General features: G+C 40.9%; 1 protein-coding gene across 10 annotated transcripts in view; it reads left to right on the forward strand.

Moving 5' to 3' along the window:
* Positions 1 to 27,767, forward strand: part of bcas3 (BCAS3 microtubule associated cell migration factor) — a 286,604-nt gene that overhangs the window by 8,293 nt on the left and 250,544 nt on the right. For all 10 annotated transcript variants that reach the window (XR_003787971.3, XM_029171342.2, XM_029171343.2 and 7 more), the window contains 2 exons: positions 16,820 to 16,901; positions 18,769 to 18,841. Coding sequence is in view for 9 of the 10 variants with exons in the window: in XM_029171342.2 (XP_029027175.1) it covers positions 16,820 to 16,901; positions 18,769 to 18,841 (155 nt within the window). In the remaining variant the exon portion in view is untranslated. The remainder of the gene's footprint in view (positions 1 to 16,819; positions 16,902 to 18,768; positions 18,842 to 27,767) is intronic.

The raw sequence follows: 27,767 nt of genomic DNA on the forward strand, positions 1-27,767 counted from the left end.
CCCCTTACGGAGTCTCTGTGACGATAGGCGACTGTCCGATATTACCTACAAAAGGATAAAATTAAATATTTTATTAGTATTAGGGTTGCTGTTAGCCAAGCTGATACACAGGCTAACGTTAGCAACGTAAGCTAATGCTATCCCCAACAGTCCACAACATGAGAAGCAGCAGCTCGTAACTGTGTTCAAACTTCACAGAGCAAGCTAAAACAATAAACTGTCGAATATATTGCTTACTCTGTGCTCATTGTACCGTTCCACTAAAGCTTAAGCTATTTTCGACTGCTGCTTGCTTGTGCGGCATACTTGACTTGCAAAGAAAACTAATGATCCATAAGACACGTCCCCCTGTCAGTGGTAAAATTCCTAAATTCATCCAAGATGAATCGGCAGCGATGAAGTCGATATAGCCTACAAAATGAAGTAATAATATGGAATTAGTTGCTATCAGCCATTATGTTGCCGTTAGCAACATAAGCTAATGTTACTCCTGACAGTTTAAAACACACAAACAGCAGCTCGTAACTTTACTTAAATTCACAGTGCAAGCTAAAACAATAAACAATCAATTATATTACTTGGTGCTCATTTGACTGTTTTTCAATTGGTATCCCGAAGCTACTTTCTAGCTTCTAGCAGTAGAATCTGCAACTTCATCTCAACGAAATCAGCACAGTGAAAGTCAACACAGGAATATTTAGTTTTTCACATCGCCGTGTGGTGCAGACCACCAGCTGTCTCCTGCACACAGGTCCTGTAAGCTGCCCCGTGGACAGATGTCCCTGCTGCCGGCTGCCTCACCTTTCGGCTGTGACAGCTTCATCCACTCTGAGTACTGTAACTCGTCTGGGGTGCACTCTGGTTCATACAAGTAACCCTCAATATCCGACTGTTCTAACACTATAGAACTCGCTGTCTTCTTAATAATCCAGAGCAGATCGTCTGGCCATTGAATATTAGGGCTGTAGGTGTATGCATGAAAAACAATGGTGGATTGAACCCCAAGGCGTCTTACCAGAGGAATGAATGATAATTTCTCAGAATAGAAAGTATGGAGCAATCTCAGTGTCTCTTCATTCTTAAGTTTTCCTTTAATTACACCACTATGTGGTAAGGGTGTAATTCACTTTTTGATTATCAGCCACACCAGTGAAGACTACTATATGTACTAGTAGCAGCGCCGGCATTAAGCAACAAGTGTCTCGAATCTTGTTTATAGGCGATGAGCGGTCAGACACTAAATTTGATTTTGTCTCAGCTGAACTGTACAAATGTTTGCAGCCTCTTTGAAATGTTTTCCATTTGGATATAAGCGATTATAATGGATTTGTCATTTAAGATATGTACTGTATATGCAATTATGCCATTTACAACAACCGAACTCATTCAAACAGTTCAAACAATGAATAAAACCTTATTAGCAACAATAGAAAGGAAAAGCTCCCTCTAGAGGACAAAACCATTGACAGAATCAGGCTTAAAGGATACTGATCATACAGCTTTTTACACTAAAGAATATTGGACTCCAGTGTCTCAATAAGGTGTCTGTAAGTTTTCATTCAATATAACCCTGTAGATCGTCCATACAGTTTCTGTCAATGTGTGGTTTTCAGTCACACTCAGTGAATGAGCTGTTTTTAGGGGCATGTCACAAGTTAATCTCCTCATCACACCTCTATGTGGAAGCAAATGCTTTTTTTTGACCCGTCATGGGGTTAGGATAGTGCAACATTAAGCATGTAAGCCACCGTAATTCTCCACAGAAGAAGAAGACAACACAACAAGGACTTTGAGAAAAATAAGAGCTTCAGTTCTTTCGGTAGTAGAGTCCAAGCATATTTGTTTGGTTCAGAATCTGACCCTGAAGCTGGATTTGAGGCTGCTGAAGTCATTACACTTCGACTGGCGCAAGATGTGTCTCAATGGTAATGTCGCATTTACTTAATTTGATTTATATAATTTGTAAAGCGACTAGCGGTTGCTAATGCAAACACTTATGCTAAATGGCCTATGCAGTTCGAATATTCATAACACGAAAACTCTGGTTGATAGAAAACACTGCTTCAGCTTACATTATATAAATAAGTAAACTTTTGAGAGCACAGCTGAAATAATATAAATATATTTTACACTTTTTGTCTTGCTTGTGCTGCTGCTCTGACATAATTTTATTTAAAAAATTGCTTTATTGTAGGTCACAGCCTTCTCTAACGTTTCTGATTCTGGCAGGATCTGAGAAAGTTATGAGACAAATTAGTGCTCAGATGTCTGTGTACCAACAGTCTGCAGTGATTTCTCTGTTTGACACCCCCAACTGGGATGTGCCCACCTACAGTATAGAAAAAGACAATGTTACATTTAGTGTAAATTGTATTATTGTATTGGTCCTACAGATATACTGGCTATTTTACACAAGCAGGTAACTGAACAGATAAGCAGCGCTTACTGTACAGACATGACTAATTAGCAACTACGCTTGCAACACAACACAGTTGTGGGGGGTGCAACCAGCTGCTGAAACCAAGCAAATCTGTTAAGCAAATCATCGGAGCAAAATAAATAAGAAGCAGGGATGTACCTTAGGCTAACACATTCATAACTAAACAACTGTTGTACTGTGGTTTACCTTGGAGATTAATACTAATACCAATAATAGTGTTAAGGTATGTGCACATACTCATACAAACATATACATATCATATACATACATATGTGCATTGTTATACATATCCCATACTACTTAATAAAAGTCATGACATAGAACACCACAAATTCCATATTCACACATTATTGATATTGGTAGTGATAAGTATCAATAATACTTACAGTTGGATTTGGAAAGTGTCCCACTACAAGGTTAGTAAGGCTGTAGCTTGATATTATTCACCCAAAGGGTGAGGCAGACGCTGATGCATGAACAATGCCACTTGTGGAAGCCAGGGTAATGTGAGGGGCTCGGCCACTACGCCCATCCTGCCAGCAGAGGAAGGAATCCTAGCAGCCAGGGAGCCCACACACCTTCAGTTCCAGGAGGGCAGGTGTTGCGACCCAAGCCGCCCACACAGAGCCCCCCAGGCAGAGCTGCAGCAGCCACAGAGACAGCACCCGAGGTCAGAGTGGGCCACCGTGGGTCAACGCTGTTCGCCCCATGAGAACCAGGGGCAAACACTCCCCCCGGCGGGAGGGTCGGCCTGAAAGAGTGGAGCCCGAGGACCCACGGTCCATAGGGAGCCCGCCAGAAGATGCCCCCGCGCCCAGAGTGGGGCCCGCCCCCAGTCCACCACCCCTACACGAGCGGAGCGGGGCCGACCCCATCGGCCCGACCTCATCCCCTGGCACCACACCGGGCTGCAGCACAAGGCCAGCAATTGGTGGGGGTCAGCAGAAAAGAGACCACCCAGGCAGACGATCATCGTACCCCGGGCGGAAAGCCGGACCCCCCACACTCCAACCGCACCACACGCATACAAACTCACATAAACACAGACGCATACACCCACCCACATGTGCAACACACATCATCACATCAACACATACACACTATAAACTCTCTCACAACAAACTAGTCAATCATACGTGAACCAATGCACTCTCAGATACATTCCCGCACCCACACCATTTGCTTGATCACATTCGTGGGGAGGGTAGGTCTCCGGCCTGCCGTCCATGTGGCCCCAGGCAGGGACCGCAGCTCCTCCCGAGCCCCGCCCAACCCCCCAAGCCGGGGGAGGCAGAGGGCAGCAGAAAAAGTACCCCAGAACCCTGCAACCCAGCTTGGACGTGAGTGTGTGGAACTAAAGTGCTCTGAAGGTGGGTGACACCTCCAGGAGCACAATCGCTGGCTGACGGTGTGTCCGGACAGTCCCCCCTCTTACCCTAAATGTCTTTTTGCAGTTAAAACTGGGTGGTGATCTCTCCACCAGGGCCAGTGGGCGAGGCCACAACTGGCCTCAGCCCTAGGCCCCAGTGAAAGACCCCACCCCCGGCCCTACATGTATGTGTATGTGGCTAAGTATGAGGAACTTAGGGAGATAGCCAGTTCTCCGAGGGGTCCAGCAGACAGAGCCATCAATGGGAAGGCTCCTACTACTTCTGCACAGCTTTCTGTATCCTTCCCCTAAACAACGATGGTGAACAGTCTTTGTTTTCAGCTCATTTAGGAGTTGTTTTGAGATCCCCATGTTGCTACTCTTTAGAGAACATTCAAAGAGGAGGGAAACTTAAAATCGCCCTTAAATATTTTTTCCCATAATTGGATTCACTGGTGTATGGAGGTCAGGGGTCACTGACCTTAAAAAGCCAATATGAGTTCCAATAATTACTTATAAAGGTTTTGGAATCAATTAAATGTCAACAGTGCCCAAATGTATGCACCTGCCTAATTTTGTTTAAGGAATTATTGCACACTTTCTGTAAATCCTATAAACTTCATTTCACTTCTCATATTCATAGTGTGTGTTTCCTATTTATATATTTCCTATTTGGCATATTAGGAAGGAAGGTTGCCCAAACTTACGCACCCCACTGTAGACCAGCGCTGAGAGAGTGAACCATCAGTTGGGAAGATAAGGAAGTATAGTGTAAGGTTTTGAATGTGTCCTAATTTGTACAGGGAGCCAATGAAAATGCTAGGAGTGTTGGAGAAAAAGGAGTCCTGTCAGATCTGTAGCATTTTAAAAGAACTGTCTTAGGAGCTCTCCTGTGATTCTCCACAATTTCCTTCATCTTCTCCACATTCAAGCAGAGGCTGTTGTCACTGCATAATGCAGTTAAGGGGTTCACATCACTCCTATAGTTGTTTTCATCACTGTTAGAGATGATACCCACCACAGTTGTGTCATCTGCAAAATTCACAAAGACATTGCTGACATATGTTAGTGAGCAGTCTTGAGTTAGCACAGGGAAAAGGCGGGGGCTCGGCACACATTCTTGGGGATGTGCATATCTGGACGGGACTGACTCTGCCTGGTCCCATCCAAATACAGTTTAGTACCGTTTTGAATGTCTCAGTACCGCGATACCAAATTATTGCCAGTCTACCTTAGAAGCTGTTGGTCAGAATGCTTTTAATAGTGCCCCTATAGGTACAGTAAGGTGTAGGAAGTCCAGCTTTTCTAAGTCTCTCGAGAGATTGAAGACGATTTAGTGCTCTTTTGATGACTGCTATGGAGTTGGTGGTAGAGGACAGATCATCAGCAAGGTGCACACCCAGGAACTAAGCTGAACTACATAAAAAGGACTCTGACATAGGTGTTTTACCTCTTCATACGTGACAGCTTGAAATGGAGCATGGTGGCAACTAATTCTCTGTGGAGCGGTTTGGCCGTTGGTAAACCGTTTCTTAATGTGCTTTAAATGTCCATACATTTTGTAACGATGGGTGTAAGGGCTACAGGCCAAAAGTCTTTTAGACTGGGAGACTGAGTGTGACTTCTTGGGAACTGAAATAATGTTGGCACTTTTAAAACAAGTGGGCACAGCCGCCTGTCTGAGATAGTAAAGATGTCTATGAAAACTTCAGTTGTTCTGTACAGTTGTTCGGATTAAGGTCTCGCAGTGAGAAAGGCCAGAAGCCAGTTGCACATGAATGTGTTCAGCCCCAGATGGTCCAGTTTGGTAATGGGCTGCTGGGAAATGACTGTCAAATGCTGGGCTTTATGTATGTTGACCTGACTGACAGATCTTGTCACATTGTTCAGGAGGTAGAGGGCCTGAGGAAAGAAGCTGTTCCAGTGCCTAGCTGTTCTGGTATTTCTCCTAAAGTCTACGGTCATCTCTGCTGTGTTGAGTGTGTTTAGCTTGAGATTGTTATGCTGCAAGAGACAGCCAATTATATAACCTCCCTCTGAACGCAGTCTTGTTACCATCCTGGATAAGGCTGATGAGAGTGGTGTTGTGAACCTGAGACAGAGAAGTCGATAGAGGTGCAGTTGTTTGTGTATAGGAAAAAGAGCAGCTCTGTCACCTGTTCTACAGGCAGCATTCCTTGCCCTCAGTAGCTTGTAGACTTCACCTGTCAACCATGCTTTATGGCTGGTGCGAACACAGATGGTTCCTGTTTCAGTTACATCATCAATGCACTTAGTGGCTAGACTGCGACAGTCTCTGTGAACTCCTCGATGTCGGCGAAGTCATGATATTTTGAAGCTTTTTTGAACTTATTCCAAACTGTTGTGCTAAAACAGTCTTGCAGGGCTTCTGTAGCTCTCTCTGGCCACACTCAGACTTCCTTCAGAACTGGTTTGGCTACTTGTACCAGTGGCCTGTATGCTGGCATTGACAAAATAGAGATGTGGTCTGTTAGCATAACAGAGATGTGGTCTTAGTCACCCAGGCACAAGAGGGTTGGGCTATGTATGCTCCTCTCTGGGTGGAGTAAACAGTGCAGTGCCTAGTGTGTTGTTACTACGTGTTGGAAAGTGTTTATGGAGCTTAGGAAAGAGGTCTGCATGGTTGAAGTTGCTTAGCTTAGCCGGTAACCTGGTCCATATTCCTCCACGCTTACCCCTCTTTTTTGTTTTCTTGCACATCGTCTATGACCCTTCCATTGTGGGAGAGATGGTGCAGCATACTGTAGGGCTGGCAGAGGAGCAGGGAGTCTGAGTAGTCCCCAGAACTCAACCTTTTCGGCAAGTCTGGGGTCTAATTCCAACACTGTGGCACATTTATGTGCAAAAGTTGGCTGTGATTGTATGTGTGCTTTACATGTGACAAAGACAAAAATATCCTACAAAACAATGTAAGAGTGGGGAGAGAGAAGCCACTGCATGTGTCTGCGTCACCATCTTGTTTAAGCCAGTCAAGTAACCTGATTCAATATTTTATTTCACAGATCTTTGGGCGCAAATATAATAAGATCCTTATTGAATCTAATCAGAGCTGTTCCTGTGTTGACATTGAAATCCTGACTGGAAATCTTCATCCAGGTTATTCTTACACAGATGGTCACATATGTTTTCAAGTTTTTTTTAAATTAATGGCAGAAATAAAGTCAGATTTGATAAAGGCCTATAGTTTGCTAGTACTCTGTAGCGGTGAACTGGAGATGTGGAAGTGACTTTGTGATGACTGGTGGTAGGAACGAGACTGGAATCCACTTTATTTTATTTTTTTGGACCAGGGCAGGAATTAAAAAAAAACATATTCATGATGCCACCGCAATGTTAGGGCAAGCACATTGCAGTATTCCTGGGACAGAGAATCAGAGTTGGGATGCTGTGGATGGAAGCAGATGACAAGGCACTTATGTTGGATTTAGACCACCTGTAGAATGAATACAGGTGGCATACCTGCCATATCGGTGCAATAGGCTGTAGCTACAGTATAAGAGAAATTTTGCCTTTCAGTGCAATACACTTTATTTTTGAAAAAAAAAAAAGAAATGTAGTCATTCCTTTTGTCTTATGTTAATTTCTGTCTCTACTCTTTGAAGCAAAGGAAAGAATGAGTTTACGTAGAGTCTATCTCTGTTTACCTCCGCTAGGGGTCAGTCTGGACCGGCTGCTGAGGTAAAAAAAACTTTATCTATGTCAATTTAATTAAATTTCAGTGGCAATAGTGGGCATTTCTTTCTTTTTCATGATTTCTTTTTAGACTTAATGTGTGTGTGTACAATGCCTTGTTCTGTGGGCAAAAAAGGTTTCGATTGTTGGTTTAGATTGTGTCATTACTTAAACATAATAGTAAAAGTGCTTTTGTCTAAGCTGCGCACACTACGAGGCTAAATCAGTTAGGGCTTCATCACACTGTCCTCTAGGTGGCAGTGTTGACCATGAAGTTAGCAGTGTTTTATTCTAACAGTAGCCTCTATCCTCTACATAGTGCTCTAACACAGACGGCAACATCTTCCCACATGTGTTTCTAGGTGTTTAGCACCATGAAAATGACAAGTTGACAAGATAGTTTTATCAAGTGGTTCATCACATACACTAGTTCATCACATACAGTACACTGTTATTGACAGCCTTCAGTTATAAATACAAATCGTCAAATCTCCCTACCATAATTAGAGTGGTAGGGAGTTTCCTTTCCTTTGTGGTGATCTTTACTTACATCCTGAGATCTAAACACACCTTTTTGTAAAAAGAAAACAAAACAAACGCACTCTTTTTTTTTACTTGTCACACATTGGCCACTATGATTGCATGTCTTGTGCTAGTAGGCTTTTCTTGTTACAGTTATTATGATTTAATATAGTATTACTGTTCTCGTAGCCACACTACAAATGCTCAAGAGAAACATAATACTTATGAGACTGCTCTGCCTTTTCAGGTTCTGCTGATATTGACACAGATTTTGATTCAACTCCTTACAGCCCCTTATCCCTCACTGAACTCATTTTTTTCCTTTTAAGTTTTGAAAGTTTATAGGATGTTTCTTGGCTGTGTTTTTTCACAGGGTTTTACATAAGCACTATGGTGCTCTTCAGTGGCTGTGAAGTATTTGTGACAGTTGCTAAGCCAACACCCCCTGTAATGGCCTGACATTGTATAAGCATACACACATACACACATGATTTCATACTGTGGTGATAAGCAAACTCTGACTAGTCGTATGAATGCTGACAGAGGTGTTGAGGCTAGTGTTGCATAAAATACCCAAAAAATACCCATTTCAGTGAAAGTACCAGTATTCTGTTACAAAATGTCTTAAGTAAAAAATCAGCGACCCCTCTACTAGAATGAAATCTGTTAAGTATCTGAAATAAACTGTACCAAAGTATTAAAAGTATTTATAAAAACATTTACTGTAATTATTTGGAGAATTGCTGATAAATGGTGACCAATCAGCGCATTTCTAGTTCCAAGGGCAGTTATTGGTGTTTCAGGTGGTCCTTCATGTCTGGTAGACTAGGCCTGTTATGTGACAGGAAAAACACGGCCGGAGGCTGCATGATGTGGTGTACAGCTAAGCTCTCCTGAGCTGCTTGAATCAAACATGCCTGAATGACTGAAGTCATCACTGATCACACCTTTCTGAGACAGTGCTCAAAAGCAAAATCACCCAATGATGACAAGTACATGTAATGATAGAAAAACTGCTGAAAAATTTATTAATATTAAAATGATATGACATTTTTGTGAAGCTAAAAGCAATGTTTATTGAGGCGAATTAGAGATATAAAATAATACTAATAGCTAAAAGCAACATGATAATTATTGTTTACTTCAAGATTATAATTTAGCTTTGTTCTATATACTAAATAGCAACCATATTATAAAAACAGCCTTCAGATTGTCGTCCTGTCTATCCTTTGGGCATGACTTGCACCTGAGTGCTCTGGAAGCTCGCCCAAAGAGCCACCTGTTATTGTACAATCCCTAATAGACTTGCTCTCTCCAAACGTCTGATATATCTAACGCTGCTAGTAAGCATGCTTACTTGTGAATATGGCCCAGATATCTGTTGACAGCTTAGGGTGTTACATTTGAGAGATTAAAGCATGAGAGCAGACACTGTGATTTCAAATAAACTGAATTGAGTGATTGATGCTATGCAGAAAAACCTCTTTGAAAAAGCAATTTTGCCTATTGCATATGCAGGCCACTAATGTAATGATAGGAATGTTGTTGATGGCAGTGCCTGTCATACAGAGCCATGTAAGGCGAGGATGAGCAGCATGGTAATGCACGATAACCTGGCGCATTAACCTTCAGCCCTTCCTTGTTTAATCCAGTAAATTCCATTATTCCCTGTGTGGGTCCATTTGCTTGTACAGGAATTCTGTTTTATTTCTACTATCAGGGTTCATAGAACCCGCATAAGTCTCCAGTGTTAATCTAAACTGCTCCAAGGCTGGGCCTCAAGCACTTTAAATAAAAACATAGCTCCAAATCCGCCACTTTGAAAAGACTATTAATTGTACAAAAGAGAGATCATCCCCTAAAATGGGTTTAAAGCCTTAAAACAAACAGATTAAAGCACTGTTTGTGATAAAACAGTGGAATTTGACGTATAAAGGAAGAACAAAAGTGGGGCATTCTGCACTTAAAACAATGTGACTGCTACTGCCACAGACCACTGACCCAATATACCAGCCTAACATACAGTATACACACATGAAGCCTAAGTTAAGCCACATACATACAGCTAGTGTTTTAATTTATTATAATTACGAGAAATGCAGCAAACTTTTAAAATTATCTCCAATAAAGTACATTATATGTATACCACTCTACTCTCACCCTCCGCGGGTGGTCTCATCCACTTTACCAAGCTCGGGTCCTCTACCAGAGGCCAGGGAGCTTGAGGGTTCTGCACAGTATCCTTGCTGTTCCTAGGACTGCACTTTTCTGGACTGAGATGTCGAATGTTTTTCCAGGGATCTGTTGTAGCCACACCTCCAGTTTGGGGTCACAGCCCCCAGTGCTCCGATCACCACAGGCACCACTGTGGCCTTCACCTTCCAAGCCTTCTCCAGTTCTTCTCTTGGTATTTCTCTAGTTTCTCATGTTCCTTTTTCCTGATGTTGCCATCGCTTGGTATTGCCACATCCACCACTACGGCTTTCCTCTGCTCTTTGTCCACCACCACAATGTCTGGTTGGTTCGCTATTACCATTCTGTCAGTCTATATCTGGAAGTCCCACAGGATCTTGACCTTGGGGTTTCCAGTCCATACTCTGCGCAGATGTTCCTGTATACTATGCCAGCCACTTGGTTATGGTGTTCCATGTATGCTTTCCCTGCCAGCATCTTACACCCTGCAGTTATGTGCTGGACCGTCTCAGGGGCCTCTTTGCACAGTCTACACCTTGGGTCTTGTCTGGTGTGGTAGATCTGGGCCTCTATGGCTCTGGTGCTCAGGGCCTGCTCCTGGGCGGCCAGGATGAGTGCCTCTGTGCTGTCCTTTAGCCCAGCCCTTTGCCCAGCTATTGGTAGGGTTTGTTGAGATCAGCCACAGTTATGTTCCGGTGGTACATCCCATGTAAGGGCTTGTCCTCCCATGATGGTCCCTCTTCCAGCATCTCATCCTCTGTTTTCCACTGCCTGAGACTTTCACTCAGCACGTCATCTGTCGGGGCCTTATCCTTGATGTACTTATGGATCTTGGATGTTTCATCCCGGATAGTGGCTCTCACGCTCACTAGTCCTCTGCCTCCTTCCTTGCGGCTAGCGTACAGTCTCAGGGTGCTGGATTTGGGGTGGAACCCTCCATGCATGGTGAGGAGCTTTCGTGTCTTAACATCTGTGGTCTGTATCTCTTCCTTTGGCCACCTTATTATTCCCGCAGGGTATCTGATCACTGGCAGGGCGTAGCTGTTTATTGCCCAGGATTTGTTCTTGCCATTGAGCTGGCTTCTTAGGACTTGCCTTAGTCGGAGGTATTTGGCTGTTGCCGCATTCCTTGTTGCCTGTTCAAGGTTGCCGTTCGCCTGTGGTATTCCAAGGTATTTTTAATTGTCCTCAATGTCTGCTATTGTTCCTTCTGGGAGTGAGACCCCTTCTGTGTGGATTACCTTGCCTCTCTTTGTCACCATTCTCCCACATTTCTCAAGCCAGAATGACATCCCAATGTCCAAGCTGTAGATCCTGGTGGTGTGGATCAGCGAGTCGATGTCTCGCTCGCTCTTGGCGTACAGCTTGATGTCATCCATGTAGAGGAGGTGACTTATGGTGGCCCCGTTCCGGAGTCGGTATCCATAGCCAGTCTTGTTTATTGTTTGGCGGAGGGGGTTCAGACTTATACAGAACAGCAGTGGGGACAGTGCATCTTCTTGGTATATGCCACATTTGATGGATACTTGGGCAAGTGGCTTCCCATTGGCCACTTGGTTCTCCACAACCTCATCGAGTTTGCAATGAAGAACCTTAGAGTTCTGTTAAAGTTGTACAGCTCCAAGCATTCAGTGATCCATGTGTGTGGCATTGAGTCATAGGCTTTCTTGTAGTCGATCCAGGTAGTGCACAGGTTTGTGTCGCACTCTGCAGTCTTGTGCGACTGTTCTGTCTACCAGGAGTTGGTGTTTGGCTCCTATGGTATCCTTACCAATGCTCTTCTGTGCTTCGCTCATGTATTGATCCATGTGCCCACTTATCTTAGCTGCGATGATGCCTGACATGAGCTTCCATGTTGTGGAGAGACAGGTTATTGGCCGGTAGTTGGATGGGACTGTACCCTTTGAGGAATCCTTCATTATTGGGATTGTTCGCCCTTCGGGTTAGCCATTCAGGGTGAGGCCCATCCCTTAGCAGCTGGTTCATTTGTGCTGCCAGGCGCTCATGGATTGCAGTGAGCTTCTTTAGCTAGTAGGCGTGGATCATGTCAGGGCCAGGTGCTGTCCAGTCTTTCATACCTGAGACTCTTTGTTGGATGTCTGCCACTGTGATAGTCACTGGATTCTTTTCAGGGAGGCTGCTGTGGTCTTCCCTCAGATCCACCAGCCACTGTGCATCACTGTTGTGAGGCCTCCCTCTGCCATATACCTTTCCAGTACTGTTCAGTTTCCAGCCTTGGTGGGTCTGCTCTGCTGTTATTACCCTGCCATTGAGAGTACACTTTCGCAGGTTGCGTTGCGAACAGCCGGTTTATTCGTCTGGCTTTGCTATCTCTGGTGTATCACTTTAGGCGGCTGGCCAAGGCTTGTAGCCTTTGTTGGGCAGTTTCGAGCACTTCAGGTATGGGCATCTGGCTGTACCTCTTAGGCATCTGGCTTTACCTCTTGGGTCTTTTCATTGCACCTTTCTGCGCATCTGTCATTTGTCTCACTTCCCTCCGAGCTGCCTTGATTTTTGCCTCCAACCTTTTTTCCATGGTGGGTATTGTTTCTCATGGCTCCCATGGTTGCTCTTATAGGCAAGCACCTCTAGGATCACTGATGCTAAAGCGTATATCAGCTCATTGGTTTCTGTGATTGTTGTGGTAGGGATCGCTCTCAACGCTGCATTCACATCTTCCATGAGACTTTCTGATGGTACTTCACTTAGCCGTTGTAGTTGGCTTCGGGATTTCCTGTTCAATTTCGCCATGATTTTTTGTTTCAGGTCAGTCGCTGCCTCGCCCAGCGTATCTGTGCTCATTGGGGCTTCGTACCCAAATTCCGGTTGGGGAGATGGTGAAACCTCCCCTCTGACCTGGCTTCCTCTTGCCGTAGCATTTGTGTTGTATCTCGTAAATCTCAAGTTGTGATAGCAGTTGCCGTTTGTGGATGTTGGAACACTGAGCTATTAGTTGCTTCGCCGTCAGTCTTGAAATTGGGTTTTTCCCTTTCACATTCACCGCACATTCTTTGCATGTAACCCCTATGACTAGGGTTACTTGAGTAGTAGCATTCCAACAGAATTTCTTTCTTGTCCCAGTAGCCCACTTCTCGCCAAGGTGCTCTGGTTCCCCAACATCTGACACAGACCTTGTTAGACCGGGCGACGTCTGAGCCGGTATCTCATGTGAGTATATATATATATATATATATACTCACATGAGATACCGAGTATATATATATAATTATTATATATATTATATATCTATATAATATATATATATATATATATATTATATATATATATATATATATATATATAGATATATATATTATATATATATATATTATGCTATTTTTATATGACATGCTATATATTATATATATATGCTATATATGCTATATATATAGCATATATATATATATATATATATATATATATATATATATATATGCTATATATATATATATATATATATATATATGCTATATATATATATATATATATATATGCTATATATATATATATATATGCTATATATATATATGCTATATATATATATATATATATATATATATTATATAATATATATATATATATATATATATATATATATATATATATATAATATCATATATATATATATTATATATATATATATGACGAGACAATATATATAGCTATGCCCTGCCAGTGATCAGATACCCTGCGGGAATAATAAGGTGGCCAAAGGAAGAGATACAAACCACTGATGTTAAGACACGAAACCCCAAATCCAGCACCCTGAGACTGTACGCTAGCCACAAGGAAGGAGGCCGAGGACTAGTGAGCTTGAAAACCACTATCCGAGATGAAACATCCAAGATCCATAAGTACATCAAGGATAAGGCCCCAACAGATGACGTGCTGAGTGAATGTCTCAGGCAGTGAAGAACAGGGCAGGGAACGCATACATGGAACGCCATGTGGCATAGTGTGGCTGGCATAGTATACAGGAACATCTGCGCGGAGCATGGACTGGAAACCCCAAGGTCAAGATCCTGTGGAACTTCCAGATACAGACAGACAGAATGGTAATGGCGAACCAACCAGACATTGTGGTGGTGGACAAAGAGCAGAGGAAAGCCGTAGTGGTGGATGTGGCAATACCAAGCGATGGCAACATCAGGAAAAAGGAACAGGAGAAACTAGAGAAATACCAAGGGCTCAGAGAAGAACTGGAGAAGGCTTGGAAGGTGAAGGCCACAGTGGTGCCTGTGGTGATCGGAGCACTGGTGGCAGTGACCCCCAAACTGGAGGAGTGGCTACAACAGATCCCTGGAAAAACATCCGACATCTTAGTCCAGAGGTTCCACTGTAGATTATTTAGAAGACAGCGAGTACTTCAGCACGCACACTCTGATATTCATTGTTACTTGTATGAGCCAGAGTACAATGCAGACGAGTTACGCCGTTTGGAGGAGGACAAGGCTGCCTGTGAGGAACCGGCACCCAGAGCAGAGAGCTGGCGTCTGGCAAGATGCATCATGTCTCTGCGCTGAAAGAAGCACAACTGAATCCAACTGCCAAACGTTCAGACATTGCTTTACATTTTTAACAAACGACTATATAAATAAGTGTGTTTGAATAAAGACATAGTTTCTAAGTAGTTCAACAGCTTTTTATTTCAAATCAAATCAGAGTTCTTTTCTTTGGCTGCTGTTAGTGGCTGGTAAAACAAGACAGTTGTCTATTGCCTACAAAGGATGAAATTAATTACTTTATTTTTTTTTTTTTAAAGAATTAATTACTTTATTTGTATTAGAGTTGCTGCCAGCCAAGCTGATACACAGGCTAATGTTAGCAATGTAAGCTAATGGTATCCCCAACAGTCCACAACATGAGAAGCAGCAAGTCGTAACTTTGTTCAAACTTCACAGCGCAAGACTATAAACAATAAAAACTATAAACTATAAAGGATCAAATATATTACTTACTCTGTGCTCATTTCATTGTTCTGTCTAGTTTTTTTTTCTGGTTTGTCCATGGCCTTCTGAAGCTACAGTAGTTTTTACTGCTGCTTGCTTGCTCTGCATGCTTGTCATGTAGAGAAAACTAATGATCCATAACACGTGTTCCCCTGTCAGTAGTAAATTACCAACTTCATCCAAGATGAATCGGCATCAATTTAACCAATATTGCCTACAAAATGAAATAGTAATATGGAATTAGTTGCTGCCAACCACCCATAACGAATACACAAGCTGACATTAGCAACATAAGCTAATGTTACTCCTAAAAAACACAAGCAGCAGCTTAAAACTTTACTTAAACTTCACAGCGCAAGCAAAAACAATAAACAGTCAAATATATTACTTTGTGCTCATTCGACAGTTCTGTCCCGGCTGTTTTTCCCAGTTTCTTCTCAGTAACCTGAAGCTACTTTCTAGCTCCTCTGTCCATATGTAGCCCAAAACTCATGGCGTGTCATCATCAGTAGAATCCACATCTTCATCATTCAGTTGTTCACATCTGCACACAGCTCCTGTAAGCTGCCCCCGTGGTCGGATCTCCCTGCTGCCGGCTGCCTCGCCTTTTAACTGTGACAGTTTTGTCCACTGAGTACTGTAACTCGTCTGGGCTGCACTCTGGATCATACAAGTAACCCTAAATATCAGACTGTAACACAATATAACTCGCTGTCTTGCTAATAATCCAGAGCATCCAGATTCCCCTGGCCCTTGAATATTAGTGCTGTAGGTGTATGCTTGAAAAACAATCGCAGACTGAGCATTTGCGCTCCAGCAGACTGGCCTCGCCCCCTCTCACCCTGGCCCCGCACTCTCTCAGTTTGACTATTGCTGGGGCAGGTACAGAGGAAACCAGAAAGCACTAATTGTAGTTTTTGAGCCCAAGGCAAACCATCTGCCAAGGCCTTTTACCGGAGGAGTAAATGATAATTTCTCAGCATAGAAATTATAGAGCAATCTGAGTGTCTCTTCATTCTTAAATATTACCCAAGGTCATTTTGGTCAGTCCTTATTAAAAATAAGGGATGAAGTTTTCCGTTACCTAAAACAAGAGAGCAAAGACATACAAGATCTCATCTGAACTCTGATTGGTTTTTGATCTTCCTAGAGTATCTGTTTCTAACTATAGTCATGTAGTCAGAAGAAACACTGTTCGGAATGTCTCCTAGGCTCATAGTAGAGACACTGTGGGCATTAACCAGTATCTCCAATCTGTCACAGTACATACCTGTAGGCAGCCAGCTTGTATCATGGCTACTTTATTCTGTTTTCAGTAGATTTCACACAGTGGTTTGGCTGGGACTTTAATTACCGAACCGCCCTTGTCTCCCATTTTCTCTCTCTGCCTTCTGTGTTGTCTGGATAGTCGATTCCACACAGGTTATTTGTCTTTATTCCAAAAAGATTAATCATGTCAGGCTTGCACAGTCAAATTTGTGTTATATAGAAATATATATTTACTGTAAACAGTTGAGTGCATGCATATACATATACCAGTGGTTCCATGTGCCAGGAATAGAAGTCACAAGGACAGTTACCTCATAAGTGCCCATGTTTTCAAATGTGCAAAATCCACTGACTTGTAAACAGATTAGTTATTTATTTTTTTAGGTGGCAGGAGAAGCCCAAGAATTGTTCTCTGTGCGCCATGGACCTGTGCGAGCTGCTCGCATCCTGCCATCACCTCACATTGGTGAGTTATAATGTGCATAAAAATAATTTTTTTTGGCATTAATGACTTTATGAGCTGTGTAATGTTAGTGATAATGTTTTTTTTGGCACATTTTGGAATTTATTCACTCTAGTTGAGAAATGTATGGCTAATAATTGACCCCATATTAAGTTATCAAACTTAACTTAAGTTGCACCTTTAATATTCTTCCAAATACATGTGTATACTTTTAAACTATTTTCTGCTTATATCCCAAATTCTCTTTTGCACAACATAAAATACTAAACAACAAAAAACCCAATGTCAACACTTACTGTACAGTAGGTACAATGTTCAATAGCGTGTCCTAATGCAGTTTCTAGTTGTGAGCATTTGAAGTGGTTCTGTATCATTAAATGAAAGAGTACTCTATGGTGCCCTCATCCTGATCGTAATGCCAGTGTACAATTAATGCTGGCAAAGACTCTGAAATCAGTGCTTGTTTGCAGCCAAGGCTCCGTTGAAACCTCAAACTGTGCCTCCTGTGCCTTCACTCTTTTGATTACCAGACTCTCTCCTCCTCCTCTAAAAGTCCATCTTGTTGCTCTATGTTTATCACTGTTTACATGTCCAAAGCTAATGTGCAGATGGGTTAGCTGTTCCACTGATCTATGACTTTTACACTTAATTTCTGCAGGTGTGAGACAGTAAAATGAAAAGCTGACATATAGACCCTGTTATTTTGTGGCATTTATATGGTGAGAAAATTGCCTTTTTGTTCTCCGTTTTTCCGGTCTTTTGGCTGATTTCGGCACCACACAATGGCAGCATTTGAAGACTGCTGGAAGTGGATGAAAGCAAACCACAGTAATAAGAAGCAGCAGATATGAGAGGAGCAGTTCTCTCAACAAAAACATAAATATGAATTGTGCTACTGGAGGGAAAAAACACTGATTGTAATCTGCTAAGGCGCTAACAGTGTTGCACTGTGGTAAACCATTAAAAGCCTGGTTGTCTGAGCTGCAGGACTGTGGGTGGGTGAACTTAGAAGGACCCTAAAAAAAGTGTGACTACGACAATGCAAGGCATCTCTTTCTTGGAATTAATTATGAATTAACAATGAAATATCTTCCAAAGTAAGTGACAGCAGACATCTGCAATTCACAACCTGCAAACATCTGTCGTCATGGAAAATAATCATCAACCTTTATGTGATTGCATTTATACTGTAATAATTTAAACTTGTTACTTGGCCCTTGTAATAATTTGTCGTGTTCCATTTTATCCAAATGTGCTTCCATCACCCAACCTTAGGTTTTGTGAATATAGCATTTCAGTATTAACTTTGTATACATGTATATGCAATGACGTCTGAGAGTGTTACAGGCTGGTTAAAGGCTGGTATGGACAGCACTGCTCCTCTCATGCCATACCACAGGAACTCAGGCCTATTACTGTCAAGCCTCAAATTACAGTCTTCAAATGACCAACATCTTCAGCATAAGAGCATCATCTCCTCTATGTGCTGTTAAAAAAAAAGTTAGTTTGTGCAGAGATGTCCCTGTAATGTATGTTGTTACTTTCTTTTCAATCGAAACCCCAAAACAAACAGGAGTATAGACAGAAAACCCTACATAAAAGCAATTTAAATTCTTCATTGTTTCAGTATTCCTTTTAATAGCAGAAGTTTTGGACCCCATCACTCGCAAAAGGCCTCATCAAAAATGGTTTGTGACCATAATTAAATTACAGGGCAACAGTAGTAATGTAATCAGAACGTTTCCTGCCATGGTAATAGGCTGCTTGTTGAATGAGGGTGGGCAGCACTTGACAAGAATGTCTCTCTTTGTTGTGTGCAGAGTTCTCTGTTTCTCATTTGCCTCTTCCTCTGACTCCTCTTCCTTCTCAGTTCCTCTGAAGACAGACAGTTTTTCTGACAAGAGGCCACTTTTAGGAGTCTGCAAGAGCACAGGGTCTTCTGGGTAAGTTCACGCATTACAATAGAGATGACTGTGTTTCCTCGTGTTCTTTTCGTTACACTCTGAGCCTTTCCACATATACAGTATGCAGGATACAAACTATACCACTGGGCCAGGAAGCAAACATGAGGCCCTGTTTGAATATTTTAAGCTAGATGAAAGGCCACTTTTATAGTTCTGGTAACAGTTATATGGGTAAAATTATTGTTTAACTGAATAAATCAATCATTTAAACAATAACACAATATATTATTTGATTAAAATGATTTCATAATCGTAATTTAATAATATTTTTAAAACAAATTGTCATATATCAATAAATTGTTGTAATAAAGGTTGACAAATGACCCAATAGTGACACCACAGTGTTCCCACTTACCAAAGGACGTTTTGGAATAATTTATAAAGTTATTTGCCTGCAATAAATGGAAACATTTAAAAAAAAAATGTATTCAAAATTTGTGAGATTCTTCACACAAATGAATTGATGCTACATTTCATTTAGGTTTTGTTACCGTATCACTTTTTAATGAGTCAAAACATAGAAGATAATAAATCAAGGCCTATTTACCAGAAAAGTACAGGTTGAACATGCATGTAGAATTAGGACAACTAAAACAACCTCATTCTAGATTTTCTAATGACATTTTTCCAGTCAAATGAACAAATGTGAATTGGCTCTTTGCTTTTTGCTACTTTCATTATGAATCCTTCACATGTACCCAACTGGACCTGAGCCAGTGATGTTGGCAGAGTGACTGTGACTCATGGATTCCTTGTGGCACAATAGTTGTAATTCTACGTACCTGAGCACCCAATAGGCAGACAGAAGAGAGAATAAACAAGAGTAAACAGATTTTTGGAATTCTCAGAGCAGTATCTGGGGGTTTCACAGCCTTTTAGTGAAGGCAAATTCAAAACCCTATGGAAAACCTGCACTCATCCCTATAACCTGCCAGAGCAACACAAACTTTAACTCAATATATCCTCCTTGGGAAATGAAATAAGGATGTCTGTCTTCAGCTGGGCCTTGATGGAAGCCACCGTCCTAAAGTTTTCCAGGAATTGCTTCCCCTGTCTCTGCTGTTACTGTTGCTTCTGCTTTTCCTATGTCCTCACTGGCACGCAGTGTTTTGATGGTTTGGCGAATCACCCAGGCATCGCTCGACACTAATGCTGAAAACATTCACTGTGTTGAAAAGCAGAAACCCTGACCTCTGGCTGAATGGCACAGCCAGGTCCTTCCCCCTACAGACGTGCCTAGTAAATAACACTCTGGTCAGAGACAAGAAGGAAAAAGGCTTCCGGCTGCAGTGCTGTACTTTCCATAGGGCCTGTTCATAAACTTACTAAGGTCCTCACACACTTTTTAGCATATAATCATTTTGAAATAACAGCTTTAGTTAACCACCAAAAAGGATGCCGTCTTGACACTTAAATGGAAAACAGATTGAAGCCTTGGCTGCTACAGCACTGCTGGTTTAGAAGTTGGTTCATTCAGCTCTAGGCTTAGATTACAAGATTTGCAAATTAAAGGAAACCCGGAGAAGGGAAAAAGCATGTGTGCTGAAGCCCTGTACTTGTGGATTTCCACCCAGGCACACTCAACATAATTTTATCAATGGAAAGGATTATGCATTAAGTCCAAACAATGTATGGATCCTAGGGATTTTTTGCAGCAAAGCAACATATGCATCCCCTTTACTCAAACAATGCAATTGGGCTTTAGGAAATGGCAAAGACTGCTGGTGCCATGGCAGGCGTTAAGACTCCTCTCTATTATACGACCATGACAAAAGCGTCTCTTGGGCAAACATTCAGTCATGAGTCTGTATTCTCTGTCTGTTTTGTAAGTGGCAAAAATATTTTTTTATTGCCCACTTAGTTGTGCATACACATAGATGACACCAAACTTCTGGAGACTGTGCATTATTTGTCTATAGCTCTGTACAACTACCCTGCAGATCATTCACATAACATTTTCTAGCATTAGTTAAACAAAATTACATTTCTTAAAGCATTTAGTTCTTTCCATTTTACCAAAAACATAGTTACCATATTTTAACAGAAAAACTATATACAAAGGTAAACCTGAGCCATCTGGTGGCCAGACAGAAAGGTTGCCTGAAGTTAGGTGGTAAATCTAATCTTGAAGATAATACAAATGAATATACTGTACCTTCAGAACACAGACAGGTACCCAAGTTGTCTCCTGTTCTGCCCTGCACATCTGAAAGAAATAGCAGATTCTACATTTGCTTTTATTCCTGGGGAGCTTTATTAGCCTCCCAAGGGGGCTACTGCAGTAGCTAGTGGCGCCAAGCTTTCAAGTGAAATAAAACTCATATGAAACTTACAAAAAACAATTAGCCTATATAATAGACTGAAAATAAAACACTACACAGGCAACAACATAACCAACTGATTTTTATGAGATAATGTAAAAATAGCATAAGCCATGTTTCTAACCTACCATTAGCAATGTGCAGGTCTTAAGGGAAATGAATTAAAGCATTCATACATAATGCCTAATCTGTGTATGGAAGGTGAAACATCAAAACTAACAGCGATTTTGGGCTAAACGTGAACTGCTTGAATGATCTAAAATATTTTGATATGTTGTGCTCCCTTCCCTCAGAATTGCTTGTTTAAATGAAAAACATCCTAAAAATGCAAAAACAAAGGATGTAAGGATGAAAAAGAATAAGCATTTTATCATTTTATTATGTGGGCCATAAACCAAACTAACAAAACTATAAATTAGGGATTAGGTATTGACTTATATAATTATATGTGGAAAGTCTGCCTTGTACGTTATTGCTTTGCAGGGCTGTGATGATGGTATAACCCTCAACATACAGACAAGTGCGGAAATTAATTCCAGTATAAAACTATATGTATATATCAACATATATATATATATATATATATACACACACAAACTGGTTAAACTAGGCTAAAGCTTATGTAAGGCTTCACATGGAGCTCAAAACTCTTAACTTAATATTTATTTATTTATTTGTTTGAGACAAGCTTTTACAATTAGTGTATTGTGCATGGTAATACAGAATGAATTAGTATGATTGGCAATGTAACAGAATGCTGTTTACCTGTCCATTGCATTTGCTCCATACCCACGACCCAGCATGGCTAAGCAGCTAAGATGAGTAGGAGTGAGGTTTCATAATGGTGCAACATTCATGTTCTAAAATCCTGTAATCCTGTAAAAGAGGTTGTTAATTACTTGTTTCCAAGCAACAGATTTTTACACAGACATCTGATAGTGTTGTTGAACTAAGCCCTTGTGTTTTAGTGCACTTTCATGACAGGTTTCTAGACAGGGGTTTGTCTTCTAGAGTGTATTAAATAAATATCATCAAGCATTTGTATAAAACAAGCCACCAGATTAAGGGATTTGGATAAGTGATGCTCTATATCCATCATGAGGTTGACATTGCCATAATGCCTTCCCTAGCCCCTTACTCTAACCCTAACCATCACAACTAAAGGGAGACGTCTAACCTTTGCTCTAATCCGAACAAAAACTTAATTCTTACCTCAGTCCTAAAATCACATCTTGACCATCAAAAAAGCCCTCGGACTGGTGGGGACCCGTCAAATGTCCCTTCGTTGTCACAATGTTCACACCTTGATAGCAAAAAAACATAATTTATGGTCCAGACGTCGAAGGAAAAACATGTACGCACGCACGCACACACAAACACACACTGTTGTGAAGCAGACTGCTTCCTTCTGTCTGTCTTTTGGGACCATGTTTTCTTTCTATACATTTCTTCTATCATACAGTTGAAATCCTCTCTGTTTTTAGGGTCAAATGCAGCATTGAATGTCACTTTGACATTTTTTAAATTTTGATTAACTTATATATCTTCCAGTGTTCATGGTGTAAGCCTTACCATAGCTCTCTGTCTAATGCTGAAAAAGTACAGGGAGAACTTTATTGTTGGATTTTGGGATGAACTGTGCTAACCAGTAATTTTCAGGTTTGAGTGTTTAAAGGCCCATATTAGTTGATCCCCACAGGACAGAACGGATTTTAGTTCAGTAAGTAAGTTCAGCAGTATCTAGTCAAAATTCCCTCTATCAGCAAAGCAGCATAGGCTTTCATCTCAAATCATGGTTGTATTTGTTTAGCATTTCAATAGCATGCAATTGTCATTCACATTTAGGGACCTTGTAAAACTTTGCACCAGTCGGAAATGTGGTGATATTCCTTCAGAGTTCTTTAAGTGAATACATTTGTTTTGCTGCTTTTTAATTCTTGCTCAGGCTCCTTGCTACACTTTCCACAGCCGCATGAAGTCTTGTGGTTATAATGCCCTGGTTAAGTACACGTTCTTCCTCAAGTGTTCATTGAATGAGTTCAGCACTGATGTGAAAATTAAAATACCAGATGTCAGCATACTCACATGGCTCAATAATGAGATACATGCCATCTATAGGGGCCTGACGGTAACAGTAAATATCTGTGCATTTAAAATTAAGCCTGGCATGTGATTAAAGTCACTATCAACATTGTTAAGTGATGTTAAACATCCTCTTGCTGGAAGGCCAATCCAAAGACAGAAAGATTTAGGTGTGCACTTTGGTTGCATCAGAGCAAGAACTTTCCAAAGCCAACTTTGGAGGTAATTGAGGGAAAGCTGTGCCCACCACTTGAGTGTGTGTCATATTTGGAGTTTGTACTATATACTACGTTGTGATTATGCTGATAAAGTCTTAAGATGTCACTGTTAAAAACATTTCAATTGAATTGATTTAGACCCAAGCTAACATTTAGACTGTTGGTCCACACTAAATATCAAAGCATTATGATAAAATAAAGCTAAGTTCAATTTGATCCTTTCTTTCTTGAGTTCTACTTTTTGTCCAAACTGCTAGTGTTTTTGTGATTCTCTTCTTAACAGCCGTTCTACAAAAATCAAAATGCACAAATCTTGGAAGCTAAAACTTTGTACTGAGCTGCATCCTGTATATACAGCACCCTACTTACACAAGCAATGGCCAATTGCATAGCTTCTAATGCGTAAAATGACATGTCATTTGCCACAGTAAGTTGTTGCAAGGCAAAGATATGGCCACACACCTGGCTGTACACTGTTTATATTTAGCCAGATAGTTATAAATAACCATTATTTGGATATATTGATTGCTTCAATATATATATATATATTGCTCCAAACTAGAAAACTGAGAACCTAATCTGTTGGCATTAAAATTGTTACACTATTGTCCTGCTTCACTTCATCAAAACCATATTTTTGCTGAGGCACTGTAATGTTCACTAATTGTGCTATGATTATATAGAGCTTAGAAGTTGTTGATGCTTCTATTTACATAGATATTCATCCTGAAAGTGTATTTATCTTCAGACAGAACTGAATAATTAAATTTTTTGTCATTAATAAACATCGCATCAGTATCACTTACACCAATTTTTACACCTCATACCACATCTCAAAAGTGGCCTGGCATGGCTATGGTAGACCCCAGAAAATAGGATTGGGGTTGAAAGGTCTGTACCATCTCTCCTAAATTAGGGGCCTAAAAAGGAATATTAACAGGTGTAGCTATTGTGCACAGACCAGAGAGAACATTGATCCGCTATGTCAGCACACTAATTTCATTATTGTTTTTATGAACCATACTTATATATTTACATACATATTTACATGTCCTACTTATAATTTTATAGTAGTGTACAACATACAGTAATGACAACATAATTACCTCCTATTATAGAATGCATGTGAAGTATATTTATGTGTTTATGTGTGTTTTTTTTTCTTTCTTTCTTTACTAATGGTTTATGATTTTTTTCATCCTTCATAGTTTCATTACCTATACTCTGGTATTGGCATGTAGTTCTCCTTGAAATTTAAAAAGGAAACTGTGAGAAAAATCAGAAATGAGAAAATCTTGTTTTGACTTTACTGAATTCACCAACATTATATTTACAACCCTCCAGCCACTAAAGTCTTTTCAATTATTGTCAGGTAAACCATTCACATTTCACACCTCAACCAAACCTAGTTGGGGCAGGGCCTAAAATGTTAACAGAATTACACCTTTTCTGTCTCTGACCATGCGCTAATATTACAACATGTTGTATTATAGATGTTGGGGATCTGACGCAGCCATTCCATTTCATGCTAAATTTCTAGCTCTGTTGTCCTGTCAGAGGAAGGAACTAAGCCAAGGCTCCTTTCCTTCTTAATTTCGTATCCTTTCAGACCCAAGGGCCAGTTTGAGTAATAGCAAGTGACACATTGATCTAATAGGGCCATCATAATAGGCCTGTTACTGAGCTTGGGAATGGTGCTCGGCGTCACCTTAACATGTGCAAGGACTGACATCCTGCCATGATCCACAATGATAATTGTGATTTAGCCTTGCTTTCAGCCTATGCCCCAATGTCTCCAGCTTCAGGAAATCCTATTACATCTGACCCTGCATTGCCTCCATTAGAACTGAGTCATTTGTTAAAATACTGCAAAAGCAAAACAATTGAACCCTGTGCCATTTTGATTCTATAATAGCAGGTTATCATTGTCTCTTTGAATCAATTCCAACGGCCCATTTTTCGGCATAAAGCTTAGAATTGAATTGATCAGACACTGATAATGCTGAAATCGATGATGTAGCAGCCTGAAAGTAAATTATTGTCAACTAAAATGTTTGTATTAATCTTAATGCCTGTACTCTGGATTGCTAATGTTGGTAGCAGTGCTCACAGAGAAGCTTTCAAATGTTGAAAGACATGCTAAGTATCAGATTAGAAGCTGACTGAGGGATTGTTCCCTAAATAACTCTTTAATGCCCCAGAAAGCAACACACCTAACAGCCTCGCGGCATCTCAGTACAGTACAGTAACAGGACAAAGCTTTGGTCCCAGGCTATGTTAAGGCATCTAAAGACTTCCTTGGCATACTGCTCTCCAGGATCGAGACTAGGAGATGCCAAGTAGTACAACACTTGTGTGTACTAAAAACCTAAATGTTTCTATGTATTAAGTGTGTGTGCTTTAATGTGTGTCCTACTAGAGGGTTTAGGTCATGCATCAATCATTAAGCTGGTTGTGCAAACACAGCAGTTTTTTCATCTCTACTGGCTAATGGATTCTTGTCTTTACCTGTGGTGCCAGCTTCAGCTTGCACAGGCTCTATTGAACCTTCTCGCTCCCTTTTTCATGTGTGTGATCTGGTACCGTACAAAGCCAGTATATACTGGACCATATAAATAAGCATGCACTTAGGCCTAATAAAAAAATAAAACTGCAAACAAGCACCAGCACAACAAAACATTCAGCTGTCGATAGGGTTTCCAAACTACCGCCTGCAGGCCAACTCTGGCCTGCAATCCATTTTTAAAAGGCGCACAAATTCCAGTAATATACTTTAGTAGAATATGGCCTGTACATGAAACTTTCTCTACATAGAAAAATTAAGGAAAGAAATATTTTAAGAAAATGAGAACACCAAAGAAATGCAAGAGAGACATTTTTGAAGCAGTGTCGAATGCAATCGACAAGATAGGACTTACAGTAAATGGGACAAGTTGAGTGGAGCTATAACTTATGGAGCACCAGGCGCAAAGGAATGGCCTCTTTGGTGTCCGCAAAAGTATAGGAGAGCGGAGGTGAGTCATGAACACTCAAACGGTGACCATAATTCGAGTGTGAACACTCTACCACAGAGAATTTTGGCACACCTGGTGTTTAAGTTGATTTCACCTCAACAACATACTCAACAAAAACCTACAGCTTTAGGCAGCTTTACACACACATAAAAAGTGTGAAGCTTCGAATGTTTGAGCCAAAATTTTGCACCTTTAATGTTGCAAACTTCCCGACACTGTCTAAAATCAGATATGCATTTCCAAAGGCTGACCTTTCTGATAAAAATGGTATTTCTGTGATTACATCATGGACAGAATTGTCAGTGCATCCAAGATTTTTTTACCATTGGGAATGATATCAAGCTGTTCACAACTTCCCTTCCATTTTCTCTACAGACACTTCACAAAAGCAGCTAAAATAACCAATGACAACATCTCTGTGACGTCCTTCGCCTCTCGACCACAAAACTGAGTCTGGACCATTGTCACATGTCATTGTTCCAACTGAATAAAAATATCCATCCCTATACTTTACTATAAAAAATGTAATCATTGTATGTTGATAGCATTTTAAAACAAATATTGGTTGATCTATCAACCACAAAACCCATTTGCATAATAATTGAACTATTAATCTCTGCATTTTAATGAGGAAGCTGTTTTGAGAATGGACTGCCAACCTTTTTTGTTCTAACAAAATGTTGTTGGATTGTAGGCTGATTGATTTAGTTTACTTAAGTAAACCAGGTGAGGCAAAACGTACTTCACCTCAAGTGAGTGACCCAGCTGTTTGTGTATTTTGCGGCATATGGCCTTTGGTGAAAAAAGTTTGGACACACCTGCAGTAGTCCATGTTGCATGCTAATCTGAAACAGAAGCAAACCTACTACACACTTAGCCAACGTGTCACTACAGGCCACCTACTGACATAGAGATTGGTACATCCGTCCCTTGCAGAATGTAGAACAGGGCACAGGGGATGTAAGGATGCTAATAGCTGCCTGATTAGGATTTATGTCTGCATGTTTCTTTGCCATCAGCGGCTGCATGCTGTTGGATAAAGTTACTCATATGGCCTTTTTGAAAGGATAGGATAGGTTCCAGTTAAATGTAATGCATGACAAAGCATTTCCTTTTTCTCTTAAGTTTCGTTCTTTCTGCTTTGTGGACTGTCTGAAAGAGTATTAAGTGCTCTTGGAGCTCACAAGAGAAAATATGGGGTAGTGTGCAGTTTGTTGGTTGGCGTGTTTGGTGTTCTTTCCTACCTCTACCTTCCCTAGGATGCATTTAC

This window comes from Betta splendens, chromosome 13 (genome assembly GCF_900634795.4).
Source record: "Betta splendens chromosome 13, fBetSpl5.4, whole genome shotgun sequence".
NCBI classification, from domain to species: domain Eukaryota; kingdom Metazoa; phylum Chordata; class Actinopteri; order Anabantiformes; family Osphronemidae; genus Betta; species Betta splendens.